The sequence below is a fragment of the Peromyscus leucopus genome, chromosome 6, assembly GCF_004664715.2.
Source record: "Peromyscus leucopus breed LL Stock chromosome 6, UCI_PerLeu_2.1, whole genome shotgun sequence".
Taxonomy (NCBI): domain Eukaryota; kingdom Metazoa; phylum Chordata; class Mammalia; order Rodentia; family Cricetidae; genus Peromyscus; species Peromyscus leucopus.
Window position 1 is genome coordinate 231,786 of NC_051068.1, and position 18,832 is coordinate 250,617.

General features: G+C 38.7%; 1 protein-coding gene across 5 annotated transcripts in view; it reads left to right on the forward strand.

Moving 5' to 3' along the window:
* The window catches only part of Hltf (helicase like transcription factor), a 93,320-nt gene that overhangs the window by 15,990 nt on the left and 58,498 nt on the right, over nt 1–18,832 (forward strand). For all 5 annotated transcript variants that reach the window (XM_037206497.1, XM_037206499.1, XM_037206498.1 and 2 more), the window contains 5 exons: nt 672–741; nt 1,642–1,735; nt 6,750–6,829; nt 7,813–7,899; nt 12,337–12,434. In XM_037206497.1, coding sequence (XP_037062392.1) covers nt 672–741; nt 1,642–1,735; nt 6,750–6,829; nt 7,813–7,899; nt 12,337–12,434 — 429 coding nt within the window. The remainder of the gene's footprint in view (nt 1–671; nt 742–1,641; nt 1,736–6,749; nt 6,830–7,812; nt 7,900–12,336; nt 12,435–18,832) is intronic.

Genomic DNA, 18,832 nt, shown 5'->3' on the forward strand with positions numbered 1-18,832 from the left:
TAGAGCTGAGTCCTTCAAAATCACATTGTATCTCTTTATTACTATCTACTGCAAGAAGAAACTTCTCTCTGATGAGAATTGAGCAATGCACTGATCTATGGGTATAGCAATATGTCATTAGGAGTTGTTTTATCCCTATGTTCATTTAGCAGAATAATAGCAGTAGGCTTTCCCCTAGGCCCATGACCTATCTAGTCTCAGGTTCTGGGCTACTTTAGCAATGCCAGGTATGGGTTCTCTCTCATGGATTGGGCCTTAAATCCAATATTAAAACGTGATTGGTTACTCTAATAACATTGGTATTATCATTGTACTTGTATATCTTGTAAGTGTGTCATTATTGTAGGTTGCAGGGCTTAAAACTAGATAATAGTCATGATTCCTTTCCTACTCTGCTAGTGTACATAGACGTTCCGGCTCCATAAACATTAATCAGTAGGAGTGAAGCTTTTCATAATTTTCATTTTTGAGATACTAATGAAAAAATTTAAATCAATTTGTATATTCTTTTTTGCTTTTTTACATCCTTTTTAACCATTTTTAAAATGGTGATCTATCTGTTAGCATTTATAAGTAATCTTCATCATGTAAAGTAAAGCAATATAAAACAAAATTCATCTTAACATCATTTAAAACTGGTATCCCATTGAAGAAAATGCCTTTTTACATAGGAATACAAGGAGGAGACTGGTAAACTCAGAGGGAGTAATACTGACAAAGAGGCAGATGGACTAAGCGCAGGTGAGTTGTAGTTGTGAATACGGTCCAACCACTTTATGGATGTTTTCTCACCTATTATAATTCTATTTTGAGTTTTGTAATGTAAAAATTTAGGATCTCTTTTTCTAAAGAACCTTGTGAGGATTGGTGTTCAGAAAAGGTTTTGTCAAAATAATTGATTGGTTATTAGTATACCAGTTAGAAAAGTTAGGGAAAGTGTTTTTAATTGAGAGAAAAATTTCTTCAAAGAACAATTTAAAGAAAAAATGTTTTATTTTAGAACTTCATTGTATATACAATGCATTATGGGAAAAATGAGAACTCAAGAATAATTATATAAGTTAGCATTCTTAAGGTTGAAGGAATACATAAGTAAGTGGGTGGTGGGGGAGAGGTAAGAAAATTAACTTATAATAAGTAATGGCATCAAATTTTCATTGCAAGTTAGTGAAGTTCTCTGGGAAGAAAATGACTTTGAGTTTAGGTCAACAGTAGTATATTGCAGAGCCTGGGAGGACTAAACAGTGATAAGGAAGGTTGCTAAATGACAGCTAATGTTTGGAAATACAAATTTATATTTAGCATTTTATTAGGGTCTATTAGTGTCTATCTGTCTGTCCTCCTTCCCTGTGTGTACGTGTGTTGTTTTTGTTTTTTGTTTGTTTTTGTGATATGGAAATAAATTCAGCCTCTGAGTTGGGTGGTCACGGTTGGAAAAAGACATTTCATTTGGGTCATAAAAAACTGAAGGTATATCCCAGTGGGAAAATACTAGTTTAGGAGAAATGTAGAAAGAGTTCCAGAGGGCACGAAAGTGAAGTTATTAAAGTTCAAGGTTAGTTATGGAAAAATATTAAGCCTTTCAGAGACATGGTGCTATTTTAAGACATTTTGATAATTCTGTGTGTTTCTTTGAAATAGAGCCATCCAGATATAGTGAAGAACCTGGTGTTTCAGATATTCAGGAGAAGAATAAGTATCCCATGTCGGAATTGTCTAGTTTCTGCCCTAAAAGGTAAAGTGTTTAGGTTTAGCTCCATGGCATTTTTGTTTTCTCTGCCTTCTTGTAAGAGAAAGAAATGAGAACTATATTTCAGTTATAGGTTACTTCAAATACATTTCAAATTGTAGATTGCTAAATCACAATGACAGTATAGTGTTCTTATTTTAAAAGTGAAAAGTAATGTTGCTCTATAAAAAATAATTTAATTCTTAAATCATGCTGCCAGTCTTTCCTATTCTTCATTTCAAAAGTGAAAGTAATATTAATCTATAAAATAAATGGTTTATTAATTTTTAATAATCACTACCACTTTCCTTTTTTTTTAACCTAGATTTTCTTAATGAGACATTGAGATTTTTCCTTTGGATTTTGGGGGATAAAATTGAAGGATGTGTTTGGAAAACTTAACACAGCATTCTTTGCTCTTCAGAAAATTGTGGAGAGTTAACACAGACTAGAATGTAGAGAGAGTTTGCATAAAAGATATTATTCTTGTTTTATCTTACCTTGAATCTGTTAACTTTATATGCTTCATTTACCCTTTCAAGTAGGTATAGGTACCAGGCTTTTGTTATATAGTATGGTCTCCCATCAGTGTACATGGATGTGGTCTTATGTCTAAATCTCCACTAGCAATTCCTCAGCACCAGTCACAAAATACGGTCTAGTTGATGATCCTGTCATTAAACTCCTCTTGAACTGAACTCAAAATCATTACTTCCTAGTTTTTGTTTTTTATTTAGAGATTTTTTCATTTTATTATTTTATGCGTATAAGTGCTTGCCTGTGTGTATGTCTGTGTGCCACATGGGTGCCTGGTGTTCAAGGAAGCCAGAAGAGGACATCGGATCTCTTGAAACAGAAGTTACACATCACTGCAAGCTGCCATGTGGGTGTGGGGAATTGAACCCAGGAAGAGGAGCCAGTGCTCTTAATCCCAGAATCTAGCCTGATTTACTTTTTTTTTTTTTTAAATCTGGTACCTTTTATTAGAAAAGCATGCTACTTAGCAGTCTTAAATTTATAAGAAAAGAAATCCAAATTAGAACTTTTTATGAAACAAAAGAAATCACTTACTGAACAAAAAAAAAAAACAAGTAATGACTAATCAAATAAATGGGCAGGCAAGTCTTACACTTTTTTTTTTTTTTACACCATTCAGTTCAACATAATAGCCACAGATTCCCCTGTTCTCCCCCTCTCGCCCCCCTCCCCCTCCCTCCAGCCCACCCCCCATTCCCACCTCCTCCAGATCAAGGTCTCCCCCGAGGACGGGGTCGACCTGGTAGACGTTTTTGGTTTTTTTTTTTTTTTTTTTTTTTTTTCTGATTTACTTCTTATGTAAATGCCAAATCTTAGAACTGAACTAGTCATAAGCCTGTAATATAGCACTGTTAGGTAGAATAGATCAGATGAAAGGAAATTAATATATAACCAGGAAAATGTGTACAAGCAGCAGCCAGTGTATGTACTATAGCCAATACAGACATGCTTATTCTTCAGAATGGTAGTATTTTTAGGTCTTTTGTATACAGTCACATTTACGCTATATAGTCAGTTATATTTTATTTCCATTTTCCAAGTGAGGAAACAGACATAGTTTGGTGATTTGCATAAAGTCATAGCAAGTTACTAGTAGAATGAAGATTTGAATCTTGGTAGTCTGATTCCAAAGTCCATCGTTCTTACTTACAATTTATGCAGTGATTATATAATGAACTTCCTCCTTGAGGAGATTTCTATCAGGGTCCAGAACAGATGCTACAAGCGGCTAAGGATTCTAATTTGAGGGATATTCAGTGAATCTAAGCACACTGAGTTCGTTAGTCCATTCACCTTATTCTTCTAAGTCAATTCTATATCTACACAGTTTTTTTTTCCTGTTTTCTTACTTAGCTCCTCTCAGTCCCTCCTGTTCTCAGTCCCCTCTATTGTTCTCTCATGTCTATCTAGTTCTTTCCATCTCAATCCTCATCTTTGTTCTTCTCCATCAGTTCTCTTCTTGCTGTTCTCTCATATCTATCTAGGTATTTTCCATCTTCTTCCCTTCTTTGTTCCCCTAAGAATATGAATTCTCTCTCTCTCTCTCTCTCTCTCTCTCTCTCTCTCTCTCTCCTCTCTCTCTCTCTCTCTCTCTCTCTCTCTCTCTCTCTCTCTCTCTCACACACACACACACACACACACACACACACATCTCCATCCATTCATTAACAACTTGTTCATAAAAACTACAAAGTAAACTCTCAGGGACAAGCATTCTGATAAGAGTCACACTTGGCAAAGACCTGGTCACCTTAATTGGTGACTGACAATGGCTGTAGATTGTAAAAAGTACTGACTATCTCTTAAAGGGATACCTACAAAGGTTACAAGGAAAGAAATTAAACCAATGAGAGATTTAAGGAAAAGGCAAAGAATATGTATGTGTACTATTTTATGTGGTTAATAATATCCAGATACGGTTAGTCAGTTAATAGCCTTTTTCTGTTAGTTACCTGAATATCAGGACCTACATATAATTAGTCTACTGAGCCTAAAAATCTTGCCTTAAAAACTGGTGTAGAAATAAATACAAAGTGTTAATTGTTATTTGAATCAGAATGGGAGGTGCTAGTGGAGGAAGCTTAGGGCAACATAGGTGCTATTGATCTCTTGAAGCACCAAGATATACCAAGGCCAGACACCTGCACTATCACTTCTGGTTCACTATGTTAGAATGTTAGAAGCATTTTGATCTAACAAGGCCAGTCACCTGCAATTCCGCTCTGTGAAAGTTCTATGAAGACACTTCGTCTGTCCAATATTTACCCTGTCAGTGGCTAAGGATGGAGAACAAGACCTCTAAGTGTCTACAGTCCACATGGAATAATAGATCTAGTATGAAGCATATTTTAGTATGTTTCTATTCTTAAAAATTGTACCGTTAAATAAGAAACCATCTTCTAGACTATCAACAATTATGTATGCCCATAAGATTGAGATGCATTCATGAGAGTACATGTATACATGGAAATGCACGGTAAATGGGGAGAATCATAGCTGTTATTACACAAGAAGTTTACATCAAGAGATAGCCAGTTCATTCAAAAGATAGTAATTCCATAACACTTTGCATGATGGTTTCCTCTAACAGAACCCTTAGTTCTGATAGGTTGACCTTCTGAACTCTAGTTGTCACTGCTGTATACTCCATGGATTTTTGCTACCAGCAGCTATCAATAATTATATTTTCCCTTTTCTTTGATAACAGTAGGGTTTTTAATCCTTTTATAACTCCATTTTCAAAGGCCCTGTCAAGATTTTCTTTAATTGGTGTATATTGTACATATGGGTAGGCTCCATAAAGACAATATTTTTCAATACCAGGTACTTTGACCATATTCATCCTCCATAGCTTGTCCATCTTTCTCTTCTTTCTCTGTTTTTTTCTTACCTCCCTCTAATCTCTTTCTTCCAGTATCCCCTTTGCTTTGCTGTTATATAAATATGTATGGAGAATTTTGAGTATATATGGCTTTATATATCTTTGTTCAATCTAAGATCCACAAAATTTATTTACCTGAGTCTGGCTTATTTCATCCATTTTCTTTTCATGATTCATTTTTCTTTATGGCTAACACTATTGTGTAGATGTAATATGCCATTTTTACTCATTTGTCTGTTGATGGTACATTTATGCTAGATGCATTTTTTTTAGTTGCTGTGAATAATGCAATAGTAAGTACTGATGTGCTTGTATCTCCATAGCATGTTAACTCACAGTCTTTTGGGTATATGTGCAGGAATGGTATACCTGGGCCATGCAGTAGTTCTATTTTTAGCTTTTTGATGACCTGTTATGGCTTCTACAGTGGCCACACCAGTTTACATTCTCAAAGCAACATTCCCATGATCATTTATTTGTTTAGTATTTTTCTTTGTTTTTTTTTTTAAATTTCTTTATTCTTGAGAATTTCATACATGCATGCAGTGAAATATCATCATACATGCCCCCTATTTATTTCTTGGGGAATTGAATTCCCTGCTCAATTTGTCCCTCCTTCTGCTCTTCTTCCCTTCCTCTTCCTCTCTTCTTCTTCCTCCTCCTCTTCTTTTTTTGATAAACCACTAAGTCTAGTTAGTGTTGCCCATAGATTCATGGGTATGGGACCATCTACTGGAGGATGGAAAACCTAACAGTAGCCACACTCAAAAAAGAATGGTTCCACCAAGCTGCAAACAAAGCATATGTCTTTTTAAATGATGTGTTACCTCTGCTCCAGCCAAATACTGAAAGTTATGAATGTGGAATATGTGCCCCTGTCTGCTGGAACTGTAAATCTTCTCAGTGCTGTGGCTGGCATTTTTTCCCCCCCTGTGGCTTATTTTTTTTTTTTTTTTTTTTGTCTTTGGATTCCACCCCGACTCTGAAGATTTGTACAGATGTTGTACAAATTGGCTGTACAGATGTCAGCCCTGCCTCCCTTCTTTTTCTGCCCTATAAATTTTCTTGTACTGAGAGTAGGACTATCTGAAGCTCTGTTTGTCCTAAGCTGAGATCCCCATCCTCCCTAGTTGTTCTCCGCCCTCTTTGGGGAAGAGAGCATGCTCCATTTGGGACTTGAGTGCTTTGAATCAACTCTGGACATTCCTGTTCTGTTTATTCGGTATTTCTTTGCTACTAAAGCTAGTGTTTTCCTGTCATCACTCCCCTCCAAGGACAGTGGCTCGCATGTAGTTGTCATCTGCTCTCTTCCACATTGCCAATTTTTGGTTCTAATGTTACATGTTTTAGTTGAATGACTGAACATTGAACTCTATGTGAATGACTTTTCAAATGTAATCTTAGTGGTACTATATTTTACAAATGCAGCTATCTGGTCATTTAAAAAAAATAAGCTTTTTAGCATGTTTGAAATTTGCTTGGCAAATAAGAGAGTTTTTTGGAAAAAAATTTTAAAAGCAAATAGGAGTTAAACAACTTCTGTATTGCATTTATTAAACATATTGCTTTATTGTATTTTATTTTGAATCTCTTCAATTTCAGAAGAAAAATTGCTGTTCAGTACATTGAAAGCATTGATTCAGAGGAAATTGAAACTAGTGGACCTCCACAGAAAATGAAAGGTAATATGACTTGATTTGACACTGTCATATAGTCTCATCTCCTAGTGTATCCATTATTATTATTATTATTTTATTTTAGGCAAGCTGAAAAATGCACAGTCAGATACTAAAAATAGAGTAAAAGGTAGGTGTATATTACATCTCAGTACTTACATAACATAACCTTCATGTAAATATTTTTAAAATAAAACAATCATTAATTGACATCTTGTTAGCTTGGAAGATCTTTAGCAATAGTATAAAATTTGGCTGCTTTTGAACTTTTTCCTGCATTTGAACTTTTCATGAACTTACTATGTGTTAAATTATGCAAATTCAATGAATAATTTCAAGTTAAAAATCTAATGGATAATATTTAAACCAACTTTAAACAAAACAGTTGTTTTCTACTACTTACAAAATAAATTGAATAAAACTTTTTATTTTTCACATAAGTGTGCACAAGCATGTGCACAAGCATGTACACATACATATACAAGTGCTGGCATGCTTGTGCAAACACACACACACACACACACACAAGCTTAACAAACAAATTTGGAGTGCCTTCTTGGCAGTATTCACATTATGCACATAGAAAACAATGTATACCATTTATTTCATCTTTGAAATATGCTTTATTTTCCTATTACTTCAAATCATATTGTCTTTCTCATTAACTGAGAAATTACGTTTGGAAAACAGCTTATCACCATTAGACTGATATGAAATTTAGCAGCTTCATACTGGTACAGCTTTTTTTCCTGAGAGCTGAATCTCTTTGCATTTGTCTGTTCCTGATTTTTCTTTTAAGAGAAGTAACAGCTGGGATGTGATTACATCATTTCTCTGAGCTATAGGGATATGCTTAGTGTCATAAATGGCTTGCTACTTACCAAATACTATTTTTATTTAATTAAAGTAATATGCCAAGTTGCAGAATATATAAAGTACCTAAGAAGGCAGAGTAAGAAATTTTTGTATTCTGTGATTTTTCTTATCAGGATCATCTAAGGTTAAAGAAGATACAAAATTTGCTCATGCACTTACTTTATCTGCCCTTGCAACAAAGAAGAAAATGTTGAAAAAGGGTCAGTAAGTCTAGTTTTCCCCTTTCCTCCCTGTTCTGTTCTAGTAAAGGAATGGAGTCATTTATGATTGGTTTAAAGCTTAACTTGCATAAATTTAAATAAAGATCTAATTTTTAGTGTTATTAGAATTTGCTTTTCACTTAAGAATGTCAATGAATTTGCTTATGAATAGGATGGAAAAAGATAGAATTAAGATAAGATGTCTGAGAGAATTGTATCTGTGCCTTGGTTTCCATGTACAGCACAAGATCTTATTTCCATGGCTTATTCAGCAGTCATAAGGGGTGCAATACATAAGTAAAATACTTTAGATGTTAAATGATACAAGGAAGATAAAACATTATAATGGCATAAAAGTAGACTTGAATGTAGTCTGTTTAAAAATGATAAATTTTACCTAGAGAGGCTAGGTAACAAGGAGGGCCCAAGGGGGACATATGGTTCTCCCAGGGAAGGGGAAATAGAGATCTGCTGGTTGGACTGGGGTTGGGTAGGCATGGAAACTTCAGGGATTGGGGGGTGGGTGGGAGAAAGGGGAGAGTGCTGAAAAAGATGACTGGGGAAGGGTACTTTATGGAGTCAGGTAGAAGCCTGATAGAAGAGAAACTTCCATGAGTCTACAAGGATAGCCCCAGCTAAGGCTCCTGGCAGTATAGCCTGAACAGGTCATCCCCATGATTGAATTGGTGATTACCCAGGTTGTCATCAGAGAGTCTTCATTCAGTGCCCGATGGAGGCAGATTCAGAGACCCATGGCCAAACATTGGGAGGAGTTTGGGGAATCCTGCTGAGGAGAGGAAGTGGAGATTTATAGGAACCAGGGGGTAATCAAGGACATCAGATGAAAACCCACAGAAACAGTTAGCCTGGCTTATGGGAACTCACAGAATCTGAACCAATAACCAGGTAGCCTGCATGGGACCAATCTAGGCTCTCTGCATAGATGTGACGGTTGTGTAGCGTGGTCTACTTGTGAGATTCCTGGCAATGGGAGCAGGGTTCTCCCTGATGCTTTTGGCTGGCTCTTGGAAACCTATTCCTCATGCTGGATTGCCCTTGCCCAGCCTGAATACAGGAGAAGGTGCTTGGTCTTGTGGTAGCTTGATGTGCCCTGTTTTGCTGATGCCCAGAGGAGGCCTGCCACTTTCTGAGCGAATATGGAGGAGGGGTAGATTGAGAGGAAGGCAGAGGGGAACTGGGGAGACGGAGTGGGAGAAGAGGAGGGAGGGAGGCTAGAGTCTGGATGTAAAATACATAAATTAGTTAGTAAAAAAAAATATATTTTGAACCTGAATGGCATAGGGGTTAAGAGCACATACTACTCTTCCAGAGGACCCAAATTCAATTTCCAGCACCTATGTTGGGTAGCTGACAAATGGGATCCAGCTACCTCTGACCTCTTCAGGCACGCACACACACACACACATACATACATACATTACACGCGCGCGCACACACACACACACACACACACACACACACACATACATCATATACACACACATAATTAAAATTAAATCTAGAAAGATTTATTTAGAGAGGGAAAAATCCACCCTGAATGTAGGCAGTCCTGTTCCATGGGCTACTCCTGGACTTAATAAGGAGAAAATGAGCTGAGCATCAATATTTTTCTCTACTTCCTGGCTGTGGATGTAGTGTGACCAGCTACCTCATGCTTTTGCTGCTATGACTTCCCCTCCATAATGGGCAGTATATTCTCAATTTGGAGGCCAAAATATATCTTTTATTTACTTTTGTAAGGTATTTTGTCACAACAACTAACAGAAAATTGGTACTGAGGAATGGTGTTATTGCTGACTGGTTTGTAAGCATTAGTGTAGCACAAATTACTAAATGGTCTTATTAATAAAAAACCTGGAGCCAGATATTAGAGTGAAAGCTGAAAGATCAAAGGGATAGAACAAGCCAGCCACAAGTTCTTACTGCTAGGAAATCCTCAGCCCAAGAGAGAGCTACTGCCTGTATACTCACGTTTCTGTGCCCTGCCATCTTATTTCCTCTTTCCACCCAGCTATATCACTTCCTCTTTCTGCCCAGCTATATCACTTCCTGTTTGTACAGACCTCCAGACCTCTATGGTTAACTAGTGCTGGGATTAAAGGCGTGTGCCACTATACCTAGCTCTGTCCCCAGTGTGCCTTGGAACTCACAGAGATCCCGATGAAGCTCTTTCTCCTGAATGCTAACATTAAGGTCATGTGGTACCACTGCCTGACCTCTATGTTTAATATAGTGGCTGGTTTTTTCCTCTGATCCCCAGGCAAGCTTTATTTGTTAAAGCACAAATAAAATATCACCACAGTATAGCACTGGTTTGCAGGAACAATGTGAAAGATTTTGAAGCTATAGGCTATAGACACGCTTTAGACAAGAGACTAATGGGCCGTTTTGGTGGGAATTTGGAAGATCAGAATTCTGAGAGAAGTGAGGATAGTGGGAACTTGGCTTATCAGGTTTCAGAGGACTTTCTTAGGAACTGGGCTAGTGGCATTTTGTGTTATATTCTGGTAAAGAACCTGACTTTATTCTGTCCATGTCTTAACTATTTGAGTGGGGCTAAATTAAAAAGCATTGATTGCCTGGTTGTTTGGCACAGGAATTTCAAGACAGGATAGCATTTAGGCTGTTATGGTTACTTCTCACTGCTTTTACCCAGGTTGACAGAGAAAACTGCAAGTTGGGCAGAAAGGTAAGACAAGACAAATGTACAGCTTGGCAAGGAAGGGATGAGAATTTATAGTTGAGGACAGGGGAGATATGAAAAGAGTGACTATAATGGTTACAGAGATTAACAACATTAAAGAAAAATCTTGCAGCTGCACTAGGATAGGAGAAGTACACAGAGGGCAAGACCTTACCCATTGAAGGCTCTAGTTTGTAACAAGGCAGGTGAATTTAAAAGGAGAGAGCCAAGACACAGAATACCACTGAAGGCATTCTCTGCTCCACAGTTGCCACATAGAGTAGTATTTTCTCAGGATTAGCTGTAAAGGTATACAGAAGTGGTTGTGGCTTTGGGCTACATTTTGAGCTACCTACAGAACTTGGAAGTATTGTCCATATGGTATTGATTTTGTAGGCATGCAAAATGCATGAAGCAAGGTTCATGGAGGCTTGGGTCAAGATTTCAAAAAGCTGCTGTGGATAGAAAGTGTGTGGCAGGGTCAGACTTCCTGTAGGGAGGTGTGGGAGGACATTGTACAAACTGGGAAGGTATTGCCTTGTGTATAGTGGAAGCTCCAAGATGTTGGAGGTGCTACAATCTTAGGATGTTTATGAGGAAGGATATAGGGGCTCACAGTTAAGAAATTGCCCTGAGTTTCAGAATAACCTTGAACTATTGAACAGTATTGTGTAGCTAGAGTTTTCCTGCCTTGCCCACAGTTAGGACAAATCTGTCACCGCCAGTCCCACAGCCACTCAGACTCAACCAAGTAAACACAGAGACTTATATTGCTTACAAACTGTACGGCCCTGGCAGGCTTCTTGCTAACTGTTCTTATAGCTTAAATTAATCCATTTCCATAAATCTATACCTTGCCACATGGCTTGTGGCTTACCGGTGTCTTCACATGCGGCTTGTCATAGTGGTGGCTGGCTGTTTCTCTGACTCAGCCTTCCACTTCCCAGAATTCTTCTCCTCCTTGTCCCGCCTATACTTCCTCCTGCCTGGCCACTGGCCAATCAGTGTTTTATTTATTGACCAATCAGAGCAACAGATTTGACATACAGACTGTCCCACAGCAGTATTGGGTCTATTTAAAAAGTCTGTGAGGAATTTTAGAAATGAGCTAAATGCATTTTGCATTTTGAGATGAACATGAAAGTTTGGGGGCCAGGGTGGCATGTTATGACTTAAAGTGATGTGCTTGTGTTTTAAGTTGACAAGAGATTGAATTGTTAATCTTCTTTGTCAGTTTGATTGGGGTTAGAATCACCATAGAAACACTCTCCTGGTTGTGTCTATGAGGGTGTTTCTGGAAAAGTTTAACTGAAGAGGAAAGGCTGCTCCAAGTGTCCAGTTACAGTCCTCTGATTCAGTCCTCTGATTCTTCTTCATAAATAATCACTATTTAATTTTTGATTTTATGGAGTGAGAGAGACTGGAAACAGTCCATCTCTTTTTTTTTTTTTTAATGTTTTATTTTCTTTTGTAAGGGGGTTTCTCTGTGTAGCCTTGGATATCCTGGGACTCCCTCTGTAGACCAGGCTGGCCTCAAACTCACAGAGATCTGCCTGCCTCTTCCTTCTGAGTGCTGGGATTAAAGACAAGCACCACCACCTCCCAGTGCCAGTTTCCTGTTTTTTAATTCTTCTGGATTTCTGTCTTCATAGATGATTGTTAGGACCATATTGAGATGGATAACTCAGTATTTAAAAAAGCAGGTAAAGTCTATCAACACCTTGTTCTTTTAGGGGTATCTGTGGTGGAGCGCTCAAAAAAATGTGACACTGGAGAGAGGACAAGAACAACACTGATCATCTGTCCACTTTCTGTGCTGAGCAATTGGATTGTAAGTCTAAAGCCTTTCTGCTTAAAATGGGATATCATATTTGTCTATAAGTGAAATGTGACCCTAATTAGTCTTATTAATAAAAATCAAGAGTCAGATATTGGGGTGAAAGCTGAAAGGTCAGAGAAGCAGAGCAGCAGCTACTTCTTACCTCTATGAATCCTCAGACTGAAAGGGGACTGAGATCTTGTCTCCACCAGCCTTCTATTCCTGTCTCCACCTCCCAAGTGTTGTGGTTAAAGGCATGAGCCTCCCACTGCCTGGCCTCTAATGGTTAACTAGTGGCTAACTGTGCCCTCTGATCTCCAGGCAAGCTTTATTTGTCAGAACACAAATAAAATATCACACAACAAGTGTTGCTAGACAGTATTGTTAAAAATATATGTGACCTTCATTTTATATCTTTTAAGAGAATTATATTTGCTGAACTAAAGTGCTGTTTCTCTGAGGGTTTGTATGCTTGACTTAATAATTGCTAATGTAGGCTTTGATTTGTACTTCTGCTTTTGCCATTTTGTTCCCTCTTAAGAGGGAACTTATTATATTTAGAGATTGAATTTGAAAATTGTAAGAATTTCACTAATAGTAACTTACAGTATATAACAGTGCATAACGTTACATGTGCTCCTGTCTGCTTGGTTTGTCCTTCATTTCTTTTCATAGATTTTTCTCACTTAATCCTCACCATTTTCAGTTTCTAGGTGAACAAATTAAATAATTTCACTAAGGCCATCCATCAAGTACACAAGAGAGCTTGAATGTGGTCACCAACATTTTGACCTAAGAGTCTCTTGTTTAAACAGAAAATCATGGTTCCCCCCTGCAGATTGCTTTTCTTTTTTAAGAACGTGTCATTGGGATGGGATGTCTCTATGCTCTTATGTCCTTTCTAATTTGAACCTCAAACTTCATTTTATAATTAAATATGATTATTTTGTATTGAAATTTTCCCAGGAGCCTGCCCTGAGAAAACCCTTCCCAGAGTCCTGGGGAAGATGCTACATCCAGCGTGGGGTTATCTGAGGGAAAAGAATCTATGTACACCATGCTCTTTTCATCCATTTACTTTATTTCTTGAAGACAAAATTCTATCTATACAGCTTTAGTTCCATCCTCACACTCAGTTCTTCTCTGTCCATTCTTTTTCTGTCCTCTCATAGCTCTAGTAATAGATAAGCTCTTATGCTCTTGACCTCATCCTCATCTTCAGTTCTTTCATCTTCCAATTTTTTCTTCCTCTTCTACCCTGACTTGATTCAAATCAACCTACAACCTGCAGAACTTTTCCTTACTCCTTATTCCTTGGTCTGAGCCAGTCTTTCTCACCATCTACAGAAACGCTGCCTTTTTCTCTTCTCTCTGGCTATGTGACTCTGCCCAGACCAGTCTTTACTGCACCTGGTAATGCAAAAAACTCTTGTCTTGAATCAATAGCTCTGGAATGCCACTAGGCCTGAAGGAAAAGGATGATCTGAGCTTCATTTGCACAAGAAACAAAGCTATGCATCTACAGTCCACCTGTCTCCTAGGCTCTGTAGAGGGGTTACCTAGTAGATCAGCAGTAGGTCTGAGAAGCTCATGCTGTTTGCCATATGGCCTAGTAGTATATGAGTGCACAAAAAATTCATAGCAGAAGACAGCTGATATATAAAAAGCTGAATAACACCAATAAATGGCTTCCCTCTAGAAAAGGTTCCTTGACCTTTCTAGGTATAGCTTTACTATATACAGCTGAATCTCTATAATACATTCTTGTGGCTTGCAGCAATTTTGGAAGCATTTGAACATAAAGACCACTGGATGTGAGCTTTCCTTTTTGCTTTCTTTGAGGCTATCTGTCTCTTATCTGTCCTTTCTCAGGAAGAAGAAGTCCTGGTCTTTATAGAACTATTGCTTTAATTTTTCTCATTCCATTTCCATACTTTGTTTTTCTGTTCCTTTTCCTCGTCTCTTGGTTATTCAGTCTAATTCCACTGGGTTTTTCATGAAAAATATTCAGGTCTTTATTTTAAATACTTCCTTTTGATTATGTCTCCCCTGAATTAATTGTTCTTCTGCATTCCTTTCCTGTTGTAGCTCTTGGAGATTAATGTCTTCTTTATGCTCTTACTCATTGCATTGGCTTCTGTTTCCAGCTGTCAGGATTGCATTGGGAGATTCTGAGTGACTCATTATACCCACTCTCCTCTTTTTGACATTGTATTTCTCTTTTCTTGGTTTTATATTTCTTCTTGACTATTTCTTAGGCATTGACTTAATGGATTTCTTCTTCACATTATGTGGTTTACTCTTCTACGTCATGGCATCTTTTTGTTTGCGTTTATTCATTTTGCAATATTCCTTCTCTTGACTCAGGTATCATTTTTCCTTCTTGAGGTATATGGGTTGTGGTGCTTTTCCCCCTCTCTATTATTATTCCAGTAAAACTATGGTCTTTCTTTAGATGTGTGGTTTGCCTTGGCAAGGGTATAAGTGCACACTTGAATGGCAGGTTTAAGGTGAAACTTAGAAATACTGATAAGAGATATAAATGATATAATTGTGAGTTTCTAGTCTTGGTATATGCAAATGTATTTTTAAAATAGTTAATCAAGGGGCATAGATCTGTGGTAAACTGCTTGCCCAGCATGGCTAACACCACATACAAAACAAGATAAAAATAGGTGGCTAGATAAATAAAAAATTGGGAATTGTATTTCATATTTAAAAACCTTAAGTAATATAAACATAGAAAGGAAACCTTGGCAAATAAAACTTTGCAAAAATTTAAGGGAATAATGGACATTTAAACATATAGAGCAGTGGTTCTCAACCTTCCTAATGTTGTAACTCTTTAATACAGTTTCTCATGTTGTGGTGACCCTCAATTATAAAATTAGTTTTGTTGCTACTTCATAACTGTAATTTTGCTATTGTTATAAATTATAATGTAATTATCTGTGTTTTCCAGTGGTCTTGGGTGACCCCTTTGAAAGGGTCATTCAAATCCCCAAAGGGGTAACTGTTATTTATTATGTGGCGCTGTTTACCATGCTAGAAAAGCCATGAGTCACAACAAAACCCATTATAATGGTTTATTAGAAGAAGGGTGATGGAAGGGATGTGCTTAGGCCTATTGTAAGATTGTGCAGAAAGAGGGAAATGGTATGTGGGATCTACTTTATGGATTCCCCCATGCATTTTTATATGGGCTTGTGTAGCTACGCCACACTTGTGCATAGATTACATGATCACGCTGCATACAAATTACGTGACCATGCAGGGCACGGGTTATGTAGGATGTAAGGCCCCAGAATGACTAAGCGTCTTGCCAGCACATGCACGGTCATGGGGGAGTGACTAGGAATTCTATAACCCCAGACTCTTTTGTTCTTGTAAAAATTGGTGGGTGAACAGGAATGAGGAGGTCCTATCTCCCAAAACTGCTTCCAGCTAACTCAGTGGGTGTCGGTTAACTCCTGGGGATAGAGAAGGAGGCTTTTGAGGTAGCTGGACGTCCTGAGGTAGTAGATTGTCCTCTACTGCTTTGGGAATCGTCCATCATCTTCCGCTGCTTAAAGCCTGTGGTTGTTTCTGTCTGACAAGGTGCTGGTGAGGCAGAAGAGGAACTTTAGAAAAAAATTGCCTTGAGGGGGTTCCCCAAAGGGTCCCAGGGTGAAGGAAGGGGGTCCCAGGACCAGGAAAGTTTGAGTTATACTTATCTGGAGTGGACCTGACCTGTACAGGTGGATTCAAGGTGGCTCTGTAGCTTGGAAGCATTTTTAAACATATTAAGAAGCAGCCACAGGGAATTTAAAATCTTGAGCTTGTAGCCATGATATTATAATGTTTAGTACTCTGTTGTCAAAATTTTATGGGTTAGTGTTAGAGACAGGGTGGGGGGCGCTTGGAATATGCTTTTAATTTTTACCTGAGATAAGCCTTATCTGAGACAAATTTTAAGGCACTTGTTTCCTTTATTAGTTTAGCATCCAGGAGACAGAGGTGATCAATTGCTAAGGGCATGTAACAGGAATAGATTGTTATATTAAAGTCTTTTTTTTTTTTTTTTTTTTTTTTTTTTTTTTTTTTTTTTTTGCAGAGTCCAGACCCTTTTGGGTCTGAGGATGTAAATACCCCTGGATTGTTATTGTTCCTTACTGCCTGGGTACACTTAATGGTCCTTGGCCTCCAGCTCTATGGTGGTCTTGTAACAATTAGCTGAATAGTTAATTAGGAGAGGGAACCAGGAAGGAAAAGCTTGTAGGGTGAAACCTCATTCTTCTGGAATTGATGACAAGGCAGTGGATCCTGGTGTCCTCTGGAACTTGAGAGAACAAGGCCCTGTCTGTGTCACTGTGTATGAGAAGGAATTCTTCTGGGTTGAAAGTGAGATAAAAGGCTTCAGATAGGACAAGTAAATCCAGTGTGGAAAGCCCTTGAGCTTAGCAGCTATGGGGGTTACAAGAATTACCTTGAAGGGTCCCTGCAATTTAGGGGAAAGGGGTGAGGGGCGCTGTCCTAGAGCGGAAAGAAGGACCTGATCTCCAATGTGAATTTGGGGTGGCAAGGACTGTCACATGGCTGGGGTAAGGAATGGTCAGCGAAATTCTATAGAAGAGAACAAAGATGACAGAGTAAGGGGGTTAAGAGGTCATCTGGGAGGGGTGAAGACTTGGATAGGGTGCCCGGTGTTAGAGCCAGTCTCCCATACCTCAGTTCAAATTGGGAGACTGAGAGGGGCCAGTTGTGAAGGGCCCAGAGCCTAAAAAGAACTAGAAGCAATAATATTACCTAGTCTAGGTGAAGTTCCCGTGACATCTTAGTAAGGATGGATTTTAAAAACCGGTTGGTGCACTCCACCTTTCCTGAGGACTGAGGATGGTACAGAATATGAAAATGCCAAGGAATATTAAGAGCCTTAGCTAGTGTCTGGGATATCTGGGAGGTGAACTCCAGACAATTATCAGACTGGAGAGAGGCAGGAATCCCAAACCAGGAAATAATTTCCTGGAGAAGGAGATCTGCAACTGTCTGAACCTGCTTATTAGAAACTGGATATGCCTCCACACAGTTAGAAAATGATTCCACCATCATGAAGAAATATTTAATTCACCTGACAGTGGGTATATAGGTAAAATCGAGCTGCCAGTCAGTCCCTGGAAGGAAACCTTTAGCCTGGTGGGTGGGAAAAGGTTGGCTCTGGTATTTGGTGTTAGGATCTGACTGTTGGCAAATGTCACAAGAGGCAGTAGTAGTTCTTAAGTATTGTAAGTCCTCAGAGGTGGGCTGCAAGTGGGCTTTTACAAATTGAAACAGAGCGAGACTATTAGGGTGAAAGAGCTGATGTACATAAGATAGAATTTGCTTGTGTCAGGAGTTACCTTTGAGGGTGTGGGTTGCACTGCATGGATTCCCTGTGGTGGATGAGTGAGACTTGGCCCTAGAGGGCCACTGTCCTGGCTACCTGGTCAACCCAGTTATTTCCCTTAGAGATGATGGAGCTGTTGGTCTGATGAGACTAGCAGTGAATAATTCATGTAGCCTTGGGAAGATGAGAGGATTTTAGCATGGCCATTGTTTGGCCTGAGCTAGACATGAATCCTCCCTTTGCTGTAAGGAGCCCATGCTCTTTCCAAATAGCAGCATGGGACAGGAGGATATGGAAAGCATATTTGGAGTCTGTATAAACATTTAAGGATTGCCCCTGTACTATTTGGAAGGCACGGGTGAGAGCTATCAGCTCAGCCTGTTGGTTAGTACTGTGTGAGGGTAATGCCTGTGCTTCTACCACCCCAGTATCTGACACTATTGCATAGCCTGCTTTATGGGTCCCCTCATGTAAAAAGGAGCTGCCATCTGTATATCAGGTATAAGTGGCCTGAGGCAACGTGTCCTCCTGTATATGTGAAGAATAGAGTAATAGTTCTTCTAAGGTTTCAGTACAGGAATGAGATGGAGAATAGTCAGTGTTAGGTCAAGGAAGGAGGCTTGAAATATTAAGGGGTGGGCAAGTCAGGAAAGTAAGTATGGCATCTTCCAGTAATGCCACCTGGAGAGAAATAACTTGGGAAGGAGGTAAAAAAACAAACAAACAAACAAACAAACAAAACCTGTAAGCCTTTATAAGTTAAGAGATGAGACAGTTTATGGTGAGAGAAGACAGTGGTGGGTGACCCAAAGTTTAGCTTCTTTGATTCCTGAATTACGAGCTCAGCAGCTGCTAAAGCATGAATGCAAGGTGCCCATCCCTGAGTGGTAAGATCTAGTTTCTTTGACAGATATGCTACAGGTGCAGAGGAGGGTCCCAGCCAATACCCTAGGTGTGTAAGGGCATATCTGTCACTTTCTGTTATATAAAGGGAGAAAGGGCAAGTTAGGTCTGGGAGGCGAAGTGCTGGGACCTGAAGGAGAGCTTG